Source organism: Pristis pectinata, chromosome 33 (genome assembly GCF_009764475.1).
Source record: "Pristis pectinata isolate sPriPec2 chromosome 33, sPriPec2.1.pri, whole genome shotgun sequence".
Taxonomy (NCBI): Eukaryota; Metazoa; Chordata; class Chondrichthyes; order Rhinopristiformes; family Pristidae; genus Pristis; species Pristis pectinata.
The window spans coordinates 15495138-15512842 of NC_067437.1; the positions used below are offsets into that span (position 1 = coordinate 15495138).

A 17705-nucleotide genomic window follows, 5' to 3' on the forward strand; every position below is an offset into this window, starting at 1 on the left:
TTAAACTTCTCTGCCCTGGTATCATTCTTGGAAATCATTTTGTTGAAACAGAACATATTTCTTCGCCATTGTGAACTCTACCAGCTGGTAAAAATAAGAAACTAGTACAATATAACAGAAATGGATAATACAAATTATAAATTAACACATTGAAATTGATACTTAATCGAGTAGGAAAGATGAAGTGAAATATCACCATGTAATTGTCCAGGAATCTACATGATTGGCTTTATATTCTGACACCTCTGCTGCCATAGAGGGCTGAGAAGTTTTAGGTGGAGACACGCAATTCTAGAAATCACTAGGCATTTCAACATTGAGAAACATATTTATTTTGCATTAAATTATTTCTGTTAATGTACATTCTCTCCCCTACCCACCCTCCCACTCCCATAAAGAATTGGTCTAGTATTCATAGTATAATAGTACCACTTATTTTTCCTGGGGTTGCCAACTCTGTGTTGTGTTCCTGGGAGCATTTATCAAAACTTCCCAGGGAAAATCACCTCACCCCTTGCTCCTCCAGTTGGCTCATCTTGAAGGCACACGGCCTTCTCAGTCGAATCAAAGCACATCTGGGTCAATCTCATATTCAATTTTTTGCAACCAAGAAAATGATAAAATACAATTCTGCTTTAGTATTGTCATGATTTTCTCTTGGATTTCCTTGCAGTAGTGCCATGGGGTGATTAGTAATTAATGCGAAGTGACTCCAAGACAACCAAGCAGGGCTGGCAACCCTTCAATTTCCAAAGCTTTCTGTTCTCTGCATTGACTCATCGTTCCAAAAGCTTTCAGGGTGCGGGGGAGAAGGGGCAATGGGAAGGTTTACTGTATAGATAACGAAAATGAAGATGTAAAGGATGCTGCCAATACAGCTGCACACTTAACAGCAAACAAGGAAATTCAAATCCAGAGATCCCATAAACCAGATTTAAGAGGGGACTTGTAACCAGCTCCATTACTTTGCAGCCGGCACCTTATAGCCCATATGCCACCACATCTCATAACACATTATCACTACTGAAGCTTTTAAAATAGAATAAGTTACAGTTTAGAGACCATTTCGAAGTTTAGCTTATAAAAGATAAATATAATGCACATAGATTTAGGAGGAGGAATACATAAAAAGGTATACTTGAATCTGCAGTTTAAATTATCTTATGAATAGTTTGAAGATGAGCTATCAACCCACTGCTCCCTACGTCGATATGTAATTGAATGACATCTCCACAACTTCAGCAAAAGGGACATACATTAACCTTTATCCCCATTGTAGGGGCTCTGTGAGCAATCAAGAGAATTTGTTTTTTTTAAAAATAGGGTCCATCTTCAAACTGAAACTTCCCATGGGAAGTGTGTATTTTTTTTTGATTTCGTACCATCCCCTATTCAGAAGCAAGAATTGGATTTCTAGCAGAGAGACAGTTCAGGGCTACCCTGATGCATTCCTTCATACAGAGTGATAGGCAGAGGCAGGGTCCAGTTTCACAGGGTAAAGAGGGCATCCTCCGTCTTTTCCTGCTTCTTCTTTTTGGATGTAGAAACAGAGCCAGGGACCTCTGTAGGTGGTGAGGGAAGAGTAGGCAGTCGCTCTGCTGCTTTTGCTCGTTCCTCCAGGAACTTATCAAATTCTAGAAGAAAAATAATCTTTAGAAAAATTGTATTTTGCGCAATACAGATTATTTAAATTCAGTTGAGAGCTGGACCAGTTTCTGGCTGAGATGGAGATCACCTCTACAATAAGGAACTCAGCTGGTAATCTCTCAGATCAATTACAATTTCCTTGAGATTTATAGAGTTGTAGGTGGGACTAACTAGGGAGAAAAAAAAAGGTAGTCAGATGGAGGACATGGTGGTGTGCTGCAGCTGTTTGATGCGGGAACTTGTGGACCTTGCTGCGGTCCAAGATGGCCACATCTGCAGTAAGTGCTTGAGGCTGGACGAACTTCGGCTCAGAGTTGATGAGCTGGAGTCGCAGCTACAAACACTGTGCAGCATAAGGGAGGGAGAGAGTTATGTAGACACGGTGCATCAGGTGACAGTCACCCTCCTTAGGGTAGGTACATCTGAGGTTCAGGAGGCAGATAGAATGGTGACTGTCAGGGGAGGGAAGAGGAAGAAGAAGTCAGGCAGGCAGACAGGACAGAGAGCCCCGGAGACTGTTCCCCTCAGTAACAAGTTTTCTGCCTTGGAAGCTGTTGAGGGGGATGACCTGCAGGGGCCTAGCTGCAGTTACCAGGTCTCTGGCACTGGGACTGGTACTGCTGCTCAGAAGGGAAGGGTGGGAAAGAGACATGCGGTAGTGATAGGGGACTCGATAGTCGGGGAAACAGACAGGAGGTTCTGTGGCAGTGAGCATGAATCCCGGATGGTATGTTGCCTCCCAGGTGCCAGGGTCCGGGATGTCACTGATCGGGTCCATAGAATTCTTGAGTGGGAGGGAGAGCAGCCAGAAGTTGTTGTCCATATTGGCACCAATGACATAGGTAGGAAGGGGGATGAGGTCCTGAAGAGAGAGTTCAGGGAGCTAGGCAGAAAATTGAGGAACAGGACCTCAAGGGTAGCAATCTCGGGATTGCTGCCAGTGCCACGTGATAGTGAAGGTAGGAATAGGAGGAGGTGGCAGATAAATGTGTGGCTGAGAAGTTGGTGCAGGAGGGAGGGTTTTAGATTTCTGGATCATTGGGATCTCTTCTCGGGAAGGTGGGACCTATACAGAGAGGACGGGTTACACCCGAACCAGAAGGGGGCCAATATCCTTGCGGCGAGATTTGCTAGGGTGGTACAGGAGGGTTTAAACTAGTTTGTCAGGGGGAAGGGAACCGGAGGAGTAGGTCAGAGGAAGAAGGGAATGGGGAAAAGTTAGATCAAACAGGTAGAGAGGCTTTGGGGAAGGAGAAGCAGAATACAGGCTGTAAAAGTAGTAAGGTAGATGGACTGAAGTGTGTTTACTTAAATGCAAGAAGTGTCAGGAATAAGGGGGATGAACTGAGGGCTTGGATAAGTATGGGGGACTATGATATCGTGGCTATTACTGAGACGTGGCTGACGTCAGGAGAGGAGTGGATATTGAATATTCCTGGTTTTCGGTGTTTTAAGAGGGATAGGGAAGGGGGGAGAAGAGGTGGAGGGGTGGCGATACTGGTCAGGGACACTGTTACGGCTGTGGAAAAGATGGATGTTGTAGAAGGATCATCTCTAGAGTCCGTATGGGTGGAGTTAAGGAACAAGAAAGGAGCAGTTACTCTACTAGGAGTATTCTATAGGCCCCCCGGTAGCAGTAGAGATATAGAGGAGCAGATTGGCAGGCAGTGTTTGGAGAGAAGCAGAAATAACAGGGTCGTTATAATGGGAGACTTCAACTTCCCAAATATAGACTGGAACCTGCTTAGTGCCAAAGGTTTAGATGGGACGGAATTTGTTAAAGGTGTCCAGGAGGGATTCCTGACGCAGTATGTTGACAGGCCGACTAGAGGGAATGCCATGTTAGATCTAGTTTTAGGAAATGAACCGGATCAGGTGAAGGATCTATTGGCGGGTGAGCATTTGGGGGACAGTGACCATTGCTCCATAACCTTTAAAATTGTCATGGACAGGGACAGGTGCAGAGAGGACAAGAGGTTTTTCAATTGGGGAAGGGCTAACTACGAGGCTATAAGGAGAGAACTTGGGAGTGTAAATTGGGATGTCCTTTTTGAAGGAGAATGTACCATGGGGATGTGGTCGATATTCAAGGATCTTATGCAGGATGTTAGGGATAAATATGTCCCGGTGAGGCAGAGAAGGAATGGCAGGGTGAAGGAACCGTGGGTGACGAGAGAGGTGGAACGACTTGTTAGGGAGAAGGTGGTAGCATATGTGAGGTATAAGCAGCAAGGTTCAGACAGGGCCCGTGAGGAATATAGGGTAGCGAGGAAGGAACTTAAGAAAGGGCTGAGGAGAGCTCGAAGGGGACATGAAAAGGCTTTGGCTAGTAGGGTTAAGGAAAATCCCAAGGCCTTTTTCAAGTACGTGAAGGGTAGGAGGATGGCTAGGGTGAAGGTAGGTCCGATTAAGGACAAAGGTGGGAGAATTTGCCTGGAGGCGGCGGAAGTGGGAGAAGTTCTGAATGAGTACTTCTCTTCGGTATTCACCAGGGAGAGGGGTCTTGATGATGCGGAAGGGAGTGCTGGTAGGGGTAATGTTCTCGAGGTTGTTGATATCAAGAGAGAGGATGTGTTGAAGTTGTTAAAAAAATATTAAGACAGATAAATCTCTGGGGCCTGACGGGATTTTCCCCAGGCTGCTTCGAGAGGCTAGGGAGGAGATTGCTGAACCGCTGGTAAGGATCTTTGAGTCCTCGTTGTCTACGGGGGTGGTGCCGGAAGATTGGAGGATTGTGAATGTGGTCCCCTTGTTCAAAAAAGGTAATAGGGATAGGCCAGGGAATTATAGACCGGTGAGTCTCACGTCTGTGGTGGGTAAGCTGTTAGAAAGGATTCTAAGGGATAGGATTTATGAACACCTAGAGAATCATGGACTGATTAGGGACAGCCAGCATGGCTTTGTGAAGGGAAGATCTTGCCTCACAAGCCTGATAGAGTTCTTTGAGGAGGTGACCAGGAAGATTGATGAGGGCAGTGTGGTGGATGTGGTTTACATGGATTTTAGTAAGGCATTTGATAAGGTTCCTCATGGTAGGCTTCTTCAGAAGGTCAGAGGCCGAGGGATCCAAGGAAGCTTGGCTGTGTGGATTAGGAATTGGCTTGCATGTAGAAAGCAGAAGGTTGTGGTGAAAGGAGTGCCCTCGGATTGGAAGGCAGTGACTAGTGGTGTCCCACAGGGATCGGTTCTGGGACCTCTACTTTTTGTGATATTTATAGATGACTTAGATGAGGGGGTGGAGGGCTGGGTTAGTAAGTTTGCGGACGACACTAAGATAGGCGGTGTTGTGGATAGTGTGGAGGGCTGTCGGAGCTTACAGAGGGATATTGATAGGATGCAGAGCTGGGCTGACGTGGCAGATGGAGTTCAATCCGGAGAAGTGTGAGGTGGTACACTTTGGAAGGACAAACTCCAGGGCAGAGTACAGGGTAAACGGCAAGGTACTTGGCAGTGTGGAGGAGCAGAGGGATCTGGGGGTTCATATTCACAGTTCATTGAAAGTTGCCTCACAGGTGGAAAGAGCAGTTAAGAAGGCCAATGGGATGTTGGCTTTCATAAGTCGCGGGATTGAGTTTAAGAGCCGCGAGGTTATGATGCAGCTTTACAAAACTCTAGTTAGGCCACATTTAGAGTACTGTGTTCAGTTCTGGTCGCCTCATTATAGGAAGGATGTGGAGGCATTGGAGAGGGTGCAGAGGAGATTTACCAGGATGCTGCCTGGATTGGAGGGTATTGAATATGAGGAGAGGCTTAAGGTGCTAGGGCTTTATTCACTGGAAAGGAGGAGGATGAGAGGAGACATGATAGAGGTATATAAAATATTGAGAGGAATAGATAGAGTAGACAGTCAGCGCCTCCTTCCCAGGGCACCAATGCTCAAGACGAGAGGTCATGGCTTTAAGGTTATGGTGGGAGGTTCAGGGGAGATGTCAGAGGGAGGTTTTTCACCCAAAGAGTGGTTGGTGCATGGAATGCACTGCCTGGGGTGGTGGTGGAGGCAGATACATTGAACAGGTTCAAGAGCTTGTTGGATAGGCATATGGAGGAATGTGAGATAGAGGGATATGTGGGAGGAAGGGGTTAGGTAGTGTGAGGGTGGTCTGATGGACGGCACGACATGGTGGGCCAAAGGGCCTGTTTTGTGCTGTATGGTTCTATGGTTCTAAAGTGATTTCCAGATTTTTCCCCAATTTGGCCTGGTTTTTAAATCCTGCAAATTCTCCCAGGAGATCAAATGGTTCTGGGTGGGGTGAGAAGTGTATATAGTGAGATGTACCAGGTATCCCTAGAATGTAGCAAGTTCGGATGGAGCAAGAGTCTCTTCCCAACCCTTATGATTGATAGAAGATGCCAAAAGAATTGATTTTAATTTGGGAAGGGAATTTGTTGCAATTTCTATTTTGGAGCCTAGTTTTATTCAGTCTCAATACAAAAAAACAAATAGCAAAATAAATTGAAGCATAATTAGACAAATCATAGAAAGGGAGAACCCCACGAAAATCACTAAGGATATAGGGATATATTTGTTCTCACTATCCCATAAACTAAATTAAATGTTGTTTAAAATGACAGAATAGTTTAAAAATGACAGGAGGGATTGAAGACTTAAAATAAAATTTTCTGGAGGGAGACGGAAGATGAAAAACCATTAAAATAATTTACCAGATAAAATACTGGAAGGATTTTTGGATCTAATATTTCTTATTGTGGAGAACCCTGACAGAATATAGGAGAACCTTATAATTATGTATAAAATTGGAGGGATTTGACATTCTCATGAATGTGTGGAAAATGGTGTTTATACCTGATTACTTCCAAGAGTTGTTACAGCTAAACATTTTCATGAAGTCAAATACAAAGACAGCAGGAAAATAAAGACAGCACTGTATAAACATGCCCACACTGAACTCAAGTTAACATTATTCAAGAATAATTAAAAAGAATAAAAGCACCTAATTAGTATTTCAAATATGGTTTATCTTGGGTATGATCATAGCAAACGACAAAATTAAGGGATAATGTATTTTATCTGAAGCCTTTGGAGACCATTTGATAAGGTGCCTTCTGACTAACGAGCAAAATATCTCATGAGAAGTCTAACATTACACTGAATAAAAACTAAAATGAGACAGAATTGATCAGTTGTTATTGTTATAATGTGAGCCATGGCAAAGGTGGGAGCTTTCACCATACACGGTATAAATTAAAAATAAAATGTCTTCAAATTCAAGAGCAAAGAATAAAATTCAGCAGTTGAGACTAACAGGGCTCTGAAAATGGCCAGATGATTCATAAATGACATTTACAATATTGAGAAATAAGTAATTACACATTAAGAAATATAAAAAAAACTAAAACTACTCATTCAGATAAATTATCATTGTCGAGGACAAAAAGGGAAAATAAAAGAAGAAATTACCTTCACTTGTTACTCCTTCAGAATCGTTGCTCAATTCTCCTTTCTAAAATTGCAGAAAAAATTTGAGTCATTCCTTATGTACTAAAGATAGAATTCTCTCCTTTTTGCATCTAACCCTTTGCAATAACAAGATGAGTTTTTATTAACTTGATTCACTAACAGCTGTTATCATCGATGTGTCAAATAAAAAACATACCCTACTTTAATTTTTATGGCTATTGTCATCTCTAACAAATGCCTTTACAAAACCCAACAATAAAGATTCATCATACAGCTTGATTCAGATACTGATCAATGCTAAAAATCAAATCCATCCCTGCACAGGCTCCACAAATACTAATGTGTTTCAACACAAGGATACAGTGGCAAAGCATCAAAATGATGTTCATTCAAATCCTGTATCTCCATCTAAAAGCTTCTCGATCTGCAGTGAGTGCAGAGTAAATCCTTTTCTCCACATTTACCCACCTCAGTAAAAATTCTACAGCCTATTACAAAGCAGGCTAACAGTTGGTAACATCAAATCCCAGGGGTCTCCCTCCTTGGAACATCTCATATTTAAGCTTAAAGGTTAACAGGCATCATTACATTAGCAACACTGAAACTTAGTTGTGTGTTGGTTGTTATTTTCTACCTTAAAACCTCATTACATGTCTGATAAGGAATGACAGACCTCCATGCTGATAACTTCTTAATTGTCATCTTCAAGCTGCAGTTGCTTGGAAAAAGCCCCATAGCTACAGCATCAGAGTGTCTGACAAAAGGAATTTCAACACTAAAACAATCATTGAGAATGCACAATCCTGGTTGTCCTTGCAATGTAACCAGCTGAACAAATTAACGTCACACCTTAAGCGACGGAAACAATGATATGGCAGTGTGAGCCAAATACTACAAAGCACAATGGGGGTAACTTGACCGATTTATCTGTACCAGCTCTCAGAAACTATCCAGTTAGCCCCACTCCTTTGCTCTTTCCACATCACCTTATTTTTCCAATGGTCTTTGAAAAGTTACCCAATCCAAGTAGTAGTCTTGAAACAAAACAATGCTGATTTCTCCTCTCCCTCCCCTCTAAGTGCTGAGCTCCCCCTCACTACACCACCTCCACACTCAGCAGCTCCCCTCACACCCTCAAAATACTCCATTCCCATTTCCCTATTATAAACACCAATCCAGGGCTCAGCTCCCCTCCCACTCCTCACAACACACCCAGAAACCAGTTCCTCTGCCAACCCCACCCACTTAGCTCCATCTCCTCCTTCTATCAACCACCCAACCACCTCTGCTCCCACTACCCCCCAATCACCCACATGCTCAGGTTCCTTCCACTCAGCTCCAATTCCGCCCCCCCCACCCTCCCCACAGATACGCTGCCCTGCCCTGATTACTGACACATGCAGCGCTCCTCCTCATGCCCCTACCAGCTGCACCAACACAGCTCTCAGCTCTTCTCTTCTTCCTGTTTCATTTCCAACCGCTCTCACACAGCAGAATGCAGTTTCAGTGATGAACAGCATTTCTCAGTTCTACTTACCAGCATTAGCACAAGCACAGGATACTCAAGAAAAATGGCCTGACAGGCAGTACTTTGAAGGGGCCAATGGCAAATCTTAGAATGGACAGGGAACATTTGGTGGAGGGGAAAGAATGGGTCAGATTACATGCAGGAAAAAAACTAATTTTCCATTGAGCACCTAGTCTGCAACAAGACTGAATTTTGGCTGGGTCTCTCGGTTACGCTCACTACCCAATAAACGCATCAAGGGAACAGAAACCTGAATCAGCCATCTGCCACCAACCCTCAAATGATAAATTGTCATAGAAGTAGCTCCACCATCAGAAGTCAAGGGAAAGATGCTGATGGCATGGTCCTGGAATGAGGAGATCCCAGATGTTCTGGACACTGCGCTCATAGGAAAGCATAGCCTCTCTCATTCTTCATATACACTGGTCCTTGATGGAGGCCGCTGAGGTCAGTGAATGGCAACAATTTGGTTTTGTGGAATAAATGTCATTTGAGTGAGAAAGACCATCAACATCTAATTAGGCTGTGAAACCTTCTATCCCTAGCGGAGAGCCCTGCAAGCGTTCAGTCCCAGATGGTGCCGCCTTCAGCACTACCATGTTTGGGTGAAGCGTTTGCCATTAGGCAAAATGCATTTCTATCCCAAAACCTGTTGGTGCTTCACAATGACCTCTACGTCCCATAGAAACTTACTGCATCAAAGGCTCTTTGGAGACCAGTTTACAAGAGTCTACAGTGCCCAAAGCCCCTTTTGTTTATAACCTGTAGGTTATGTGGCTCTCTCAGTTAGTCTCCAGTTTTGGGGGAATATGCACTTGAGTTTCATTATCTCCATAGGTAATGTAATGCAATAAGATTCTTCCAGTCAATTATGCATTTTCTAAACATTACCTTTGCTGGGCATCAGCTTTGCAGAGGTCAAAAACTCCCATATATCAATGGGGACCAGTTTTAGGGGAATTAACAGTCAATACCACTATATTCAACGACAAACAATAGGCACAAAGTTACACTCTCCTTCAGTATCAGATAAAGGCACCTGAGTTTATTTCATGTTAAATATGAAAAAGTAAAGTGCTGACCTTAACTGTGGTTAAAACAAATGTGTCAATAATATTCTATTATGATACAAGTGAACCTCAAGCTCCCACTTATGGCATTGGCTTATCCTATGTTGATTCTGTAAGCATTAAGCCCCTGAAAATCCTGCCCAAGTGAATGTTTAAATATGACAGTGAACACAGATGAGGAGTTGCTACATAGTAATTGGAGTGGAAATCCTTGCCCACTGCAGCAGGGAGAGGTAGTGAGGTATTTGCACCAATTGAGCTGCCATCTACTCTGGCTGCAGGAAGAGCAACCAATTCAGGCACAGAGCAGGAATTGAACAGTGGACCTGTCTGGGCTGCATGAATCAGTACAACAACACAGTGAGCAGTCATCAGGCAGTTTGGAACAAACACAGAATTCAGTGGTGCCTATATGTTGAATGAACACTGTGACACTTATCCGAGCTAAAAACCCGAGAGAAAGGATCCAACAAACATTATTCACGAGCATGCCCGGGACGTGACAGGATAGGAAATGGAGAATGAAGACTGGGATCTCGACTCAGGTTGGGAAAAACCATTCAGCCATTGGCCAGAGTCCAAAGACACTTTTCTCCACAGTTCCAAAGCACCAATGTTTGTTACAGATCCTGTAACTTCAAATTCCATTGAATTAAATATGCAAAACAAAACCCAAATATCTCACCACATCTGTGGACAGCCATTGTTCAATGTCATCCATTAGATTGGCCTGAGTGACTGAATCTGTTACACAAAGGGGAAGGGCACGAGGAAGTTAAACAAAGCTAAATTACTGAAAATTAATTGGAAAAAAAAGCAAAATTCACATGTAAGCAAGGTACAAAATTCATTTAAATTACTTTATGGTTTATCAGGTTCAACTGCATTTTTACTTCCATCAAAGAATTTGGAAAATGGCCATTTTTAACCATTTTGAAGCTGGTGGGTTCCAAGAATTTCGTACCTTGCTTTCCAAAATAAATTACAATTGATTTCACTAAACAGAAACGTACACACCAGGTTGATCATAATATTCTGAAATAAATAGCAAATTAAAAGAAAATCAACTGGAGAAAAGGGCCAGCTGGTAAGAGAAGGTGATGATGAGACCTTGCAAGTTTTAAGATAATTATTTACAGATATAGAAAATATTTAACTGGCCATAGTTATTTAGTTATTCTGTTCATACACCATCTTCTCTTTCCACCACTAGATGGCCAGCTTTACAGGAGTCACACCTACCACTTCTGGCAAACAGATCCCAAGGCCACAAACTGCTGGACTGATCCTCTCCCATCTCACCACCGCCACAGCCACTCGGCATCACCTGGGACTGAAACTCACCTGAACAATGGATTTTTGGGCAACTGCTCATGTTGTAGTCCTCATATGCAGTTGCATTGAGGAGTCTTTTATGGATTATACAGCAGACTCCATGAGGAAAACTACAATACATAGTCTGGGTTGGACCAAGTGACCAGCTGTGTACGAAACACAACCAGTCATAGCCTTTCATCAATATAAGCAACTGAGCATTTGCACTTGGGTAGGGATATAAAACATTGTCACCCATAATCAGAGCTTTGGTTAGACATGGAATGATTAAAGTGTAACGTTCCCCTTCTACTTAGACTCACCTTTATCGTTCAAACCTTAACTTCAGAAGTACCAGCAATAACCGTGGACTTCTCATGCTCAACACAGTTTCAAACTGTTGATATTTTTCTGTTCTGGATCCATAGCCATTAGAATTTAGACCAAGACTACAATTCAGATCACGTAGCACGTGGAGGACAGAGTCCCTTGGTCTGATGGATTTGAACAAATAGCAAGACTGAAAAGGAAAACCAGCCCTCAAAATTGCCTAGCCCACCACTTCTGGAGTTCTAAAAGGGTTGACCACAGCCATAATATTTTTAAGTTATTATTGACATTATAGGCCTTGAAAAAATAAGTTAGTAGCCATATGTTCTGGCTTGTTGGAGGAAACTGAATGGGAAGACAGCAGTTTCCAGAGGTCAGTGCACGATCCTCAGATCTTCAGTACGTTAATCTCAAAGCAGAAGTTAATAGTCAATCCATGTTTAGTCACATGTGCTTTTAGTGAAATCTGAGATCTCCAGCAGGATTGACATGCATCTCTGATTTTGACAGTTGTCCACATGCATAAAGCCCTACACAGCACAGAAGATCACATTTCAAATGAGCCATGAAAAATTAGACACTTCACAGATGTTCATTATCTATCTCAAAGCCAGTCGCTCCACACGAATGCCCAGCGATCCAGAGTTTGCACTGAAGGTTTGTAAGTACACAGTATTTCCTACAGTAGCTGTTCTTTAACTTTGGTTTGAATGAAAGGGCTGCTGGAATAACAAAAAGGTTCCCAGTAAAGCAAAGTAGAATCAAGCCTCCTCCAAATTCTTAAAACAAAACACCCAAGATATATTGAATTCAGTTACAAGACCCCATGGCACAGATAGTATTGAGACATTCACTTGCCTGGATGCACACAGTTTGCAATACTCAGGTTCCATAATAAATGAATTACATTTAATGCTCCAAGACCGGAAGCACTTGACAAATAAATCAATTTGAGGGGAGAGAGAATTAAGTAAAGATTTGTCTATGCTTTTCAGAAAATGATGAAGATGTTTAGGGTGTGATAATTTAATATAGAAATAATTAACTAGAAAGCTTAAAATGAATGTTTGTGATCATGGAGAAGTGAAGGATGTTGGATTATGGTCCAGATCATTGTTTTTCTTGTAGCTTTAGTTTTCTTTATGCTTGCTTATATGTTTGTATAACTATCTGTCTGTCAGTAAACTTTCAGTATATTTGGCTCTGTATTTCTGTATTTTTCTTTGTCTGTAAGCCTTAAGTGTTATGGCAGTTTAACTCAGTACTTCTCCCCATTGTGCTTATCATTACCAAGTCTCATTTTCACACTGGTTAAGACTGGGTTGTTGTATAAGGACAAGTCCTTTGTTACTTGCTGCTCCTTGCTGACACTGCCTGACCTGTACCCTGATTAACATCTAATAAAACAGCTGTAACCACAAGATTGGTGCCTTATTCTTGACTTCTGAAGAATCTTCCAGATAACATCATCTCCGGATCCAACAAGGACAAATATGGAGGAGTGGAGAAGCAAAGGGAATAGAGGAAAATCGGTCAAGGTTCCTAACCCAAGCTGCTATACAGACTCTCGGGCTCAACTTTGGCTAGGGACACTTCCATTCCTCTCAACTGTCTTGAGATGCGCAGGAAGCAGGAAGGCTGTCAGCAGTGCAAGTCAACGAGAAGAAAAAAGACTAGTTTGGGGAGGTTAGGTGGTAACATTTTAATGAAGTATTTGAATAATGGTTCATGCCTATCAGTTACCTTTTCTCATTCCCTTAGTTTACATTTGTCTATGAAATTGACTTAGAATCCTCCTTTTCCAACTGATAAATGAACATGAAGGAGAAAGAAATCGGTTTAGGCTGATGGTGTCAGATGAAAGAGTGGGAAGAGACTCCCATATATAAAAACAACAGCATGGATGAGTAGGAATGAATGACTACTCCGAAGTAGTGAATACTATTTTGTGTAATTCATCAAAATCCTGATTGCATTCTCTGCCAATTCTGTCCTGATTGTCGTTTGTTCAGCGAGAAAGAAAACTGAACATGGATCTCAAAGTCAGAATTGAGGAGGTAGTTGTAGTTGGGAGGGGCAAGAAAGAAATGAGGGTGTGTCATTCTGTAGTGTTTCACAATGTCTTTTTAAATGTTGCAAAACACAAAGCAACCATCACCAGATTGAAGACAACACCCATGTTACCCAGGCAAGCTCATTCCCCAATACTGCCTGTAACATCACCGAGTTACCCTACAGAGGCCCTGAAGAGTCACAGCTGATCTACCCAGAGTGTATGGTGACCTCTCACCATTCCTTGGTTTAACATCCAGTTGTCTATTGTGTGTTCTTTCAATATATTCTCCGTCTATTTCAGAGAAATCACTCAGTTAAAAAAAAAGTTAATACAACAATTGTATAAGACTCTAGTTAACTCACCACACATTTTCAGAGTTTCTTTTCATCTTTTAATAAAAGTCACCTCTGAGCCGTGTAAGCCTGAGTGATAAGAGTTGTTGAGTTAGCTCATCCCAACAATAGGTGCACTACAACTCATTGCAGCCTCTGGGCAAGTGGAAGACAAAGGGAAGAAAACAAATTGCTGAGAAATGACCTCAGCTAAAACTAAACAGGTCACAGATTGCATCGGCTACACTCTTCTCAACTGATGGAAAAGACAATCAAAACTCAATAGCCATTTGGCTCAAGCACCAGAATTTCTCCTGAAATGGGCCCCAAGCAGAGTCACGTCTTCAGGAGAGAATACTGGTAAATAATCCAAAGAAAAAAAATACTTGGATTAACAAACTAGTTTGCACATCCTTGTGCTTCGTGGCCTGCACTGAAACTCATACCATCTTGTTCACCTATGTTCCTTATATTGGCTGACCTACATTGCCTCAGTCAGGTAACATAGATACAGAAGTTCAATCCTCATGTTCAAATACCTCCATGTTCTTGCCCCTCTTATGTGCAATCTCCTCCAGCCTTCTGAAAACTCTGCATTCCTCCACTCCTTCCTTAGCCTGTGCCTTCAGTGCCTGGACTCCCTCTGGAATTCTCTTCCTAAACCCCTCTGCTTCTCTCCTTCTTAGTATACTCCATAAACCCACTTATTAATGTTCTAAACACTAGTGTCCAGTGTCAAACTTTGAGGATAAGTACTAAATTAAATGGTGCTGCATACATGTAGGTTATTGCTGCTTTCCATTGCTTAAAAATCTTATGGTAAATGGCAATTTTTAAAAGAATACCATGGAATCCCAGGGTGTAAATGAGAATAAACCTGACAGCTGAAGTGCCCCAAAACAGTAAAACACCCAGATCAACAACTACATCACAACCGGCATTAATTCATCTTCATCCAGCGTTCTCCTCTCTCACTATTCTATATATTTAAAAAAAAAACTTCAGCCTAGTGGTGACACACTATTCCATGACTCTTTGCCAAGATCTAACATCCCCAGGCCTCACCCAATATTGAACAAATGTATAGATCACCTATGAGTTCATTTGAAATCCTCACTTAACCCAAGGTGTAGAACAGTTCTGATCAAAATGCTGCTTAGCCCCAATTGCGGAAACTTGGAGCTCAGCAGAGTTCTCTCTATATCGAGTTTCAGGCATGATCAGGGTATTAACCTAGACAGAACCTTGAACGGTGAGGTTAAATATGTTTAGAGCTGGGGTGGAGATGATGATGGGAGGATGAGAGAGGAAGAGAAACTTTTGATTCCTTTGAAAAGCTGAGACGACCTGCCTCTCAACCTATTGCTCAGAACCTTAAAATGTTGGCTACAAATTCCAATGAATGCTAAATGAACATGTTGCAAATTCTAAGCTTACCTTGCATTAGTTCCAAACAGTCTTTAATGTAAAATGTATTAGAAAAAGTAACAGGATGAGAGAACAAGTTTGCATTTACATAATGCTTGTCATATTCTCAGGCACAGGTAAGCAAACTGGTGTTAAGCGAGATCACTTTGACTTTCCACTTCATGATATTTTCTGCATAAAGTGACATCACTATTGACAGGAAGAATGGAGATGATTGGGTAAGTCTCCTGTCAATCATGTCTGAAGACAACAGTGCAGCAAGTGAAAAGGATTGATTAAAATAACCATATTTTAGTCTGGATCAGTTGCATCTTTGCACAAGTTCCATTTGCTGTAGTTTGTAGAGACTCTGAAATCTACTGTGTAGAGGGTTTCTTCTAATGTGATTCTTAAATTGATTGCTTTATTAAGGCAGTTTGCAGCAATGCCCATCCTATCTCAAACTTATTGGGCGATGCAGTGGTGTCAATCACTGCTTCAGCTTGCTCAACAGCTCCTCGTAGAGTGAAATACATCATCTTGGAGCCAGTCAGACCCAAATCCCAACATCCTAAGGTACCATTCACCACCTACCTCAAGAAACAACTCAGTCAGGTAGTTCTAACTTTGTACATTTAGAAAACAATAGGAGTACACTTAAAGCAGCATAATTGTTTTTGAAATGCAGCTTGGAATTTTTTTGTTTATAAAAAAAACTATTAAAAACCCCTTTACATTTAATGACCTTGCGCAGGAAATAGGCTTGAAGCAAATACTCACTGCTCCAGTGTTCTGTTGGCGAGTATCCAGTGCTCCTGCCAATCTTCAATTGCTGTGGTTCTTCATTACTTTACACTGAAACAGAGGTGACATTCTCCTGTTACCATCGCCTTTATTCATTATTTAGGACTCTTCACCCAAAGGCTACGTTAAATAGTTAAATGCAAAATTGATTACAATGAAGAGAGAATGGTAGGAGCTCACAAGCAACAAGCTGTCTTAAAGCTCACTGTAATTACAGCCTCATCTGCCCTACCTCCTTAGTTTACAATTCTCTAAGATCAGTGTTCCTTCAATTCTGGCTTCTTGCATATTCATCATTTCTTCACCTCAAATTTCCTCCCCAAACCCCTTTTATTGTTGAACTCCTCTTCTTCTTTAGACCAGTCCTGTAGCTTTAACCAAGATTTAAACCATCAATTCCAATACAGATGAAAAAGGATGGCACAGGTGTCACAGCAGTTAGTGTCAGAGTTGCTCCCGACCTCAGGTGCGTGGAGTTTGATGTTCTCTTATGACCACGTGGGTTTTCTACCAGATGCTCTGGTTGCTTCCCACTTCCTAAAGAAGTGCTGATACATTAACTGGCTACTGTAAATCACCCCTTGCATAGATAAGTGGCAAATGAATCAAGGAGATTTGATGGATAATTGAGAGAATAAGTTACAGGTAAAATATGAAAGGGATTGTGTCTGATGGTACTGCTTTGCTGGGAGCTGACAGGGATCCATCGGGTTCCTTCTGTGACAATAAAAGAAAGAACGCAGGTAGGAAAGCAAGTTGAGAAGAGAATACAAGGAGTGTACAAGAGATATGGATCGATTAAGTGTGTGGGTAAAGATCTTGAAAATTCCAAGACATTCTACAAGTATATGAGGAGCAAGAAGAATCCCAAAACATTCTAAGTATATCAAGAAGAGGGTAGTGAAGAACGAGTGGATCCCCTTAGGTACTCTATATCTGGAGCCAGGTCCTAAATTAATACTTCTAATATCTATTCACCAAGGAGAAATTCATGGCAGATAATGAGTGTAATAGTGTTAGATGTTATGGAACACTTAAGGGTTGATAAATTCTCAGGGCCAGATGAGATCTATCTCTATGGGAAGGGATCTTTTGGTATCTCACCTCTCTGCTGTAGCCCCAGAGAGGTGAGATACCAAAAGACTGGAAGATTGCTGGTGCTGTTCCTTTATTTATGGGCAGCAGAGGTAAGCCAGGTAATTACAGGCCAGCAAAACAAACTGCTAGAGGAACTCAGTAGGTCAAGCAGCATCTGCAGATAAAGGAAAGGTCGACGTTACAGGTCGAGACCCTACATCAGGACTAGGTCCTGCAGGCCAGTGAGCCTTACACCAGTAGTAGGGAAATTACTGGATAAAATTCTAAGGGATAAGGATTTATGTACATTTGGAAAGGCAGGGAATCAGGGATATTCAGCATGGCTTTGTGTGGGAGAAGTACTGTCTCACTAATTTGAGTATTGAGTAGGGAACCAAGAAAATTGATGAAGGCAGGGTATTAGGCATTGTCCATATGGACTTAAGTAAGGAACTTGACAAGGTCCTGTATGGTAGTCTGGTCTGGAAGTTTAAGGCACATGGGATCCAAGGCAAACTGACTAATTGGATCCAAAATCAGTTTGGTGATAGAAGGCAAGAGTTGTGGTTAAAGGATGCTTTCTGAATGGTACTCTGATTTGGGTACCACAAGGATTGGTTAAGGGACCTTTGTTGTTTCTGATAATGTATTGACGACTTGGATGTGAATGTAAGAGGAATAATAAGTTTGCAGATGACGTGAAAATTGGCGGTGTTGTGGA

At 42.0% G+C, this 17705-nt stretch overlaps 1 protein-coding gene across 1 annotated transcript in view; it reads right to left on the reverse strand.

The window, feature by feature from the left end:
- Positions 1-393: 393 nt before the first annotated feature.
- Positions 394-17705, reverse strand: part of tom1 (target of myb1 membrane trafficking protein) — a 104746-nt gene continuing 87434 nt past the window's right edge. Inside the window, exons 12-15 of the mRNA XM_052042855.1 lie at positions 11009-11145; positions 10350-10414; positions 7067-7109; positions 394-1634 (exon numbers count right to left, since the gene is read on the reverse strand). Of these exons, the coding sequence (XP_051898815.1) occupies positions 1489-1634; positions 7067-7109; positions 10350-10414; positions 11009-11145 (391 nt within the window). The 3' untranslated portion in view covers positions 394-1488. The remainder of the gene's footprint in view (positions 1635-7066; positions 7110-10349; positions 10415-11008; positions 11146-17705) is intronic.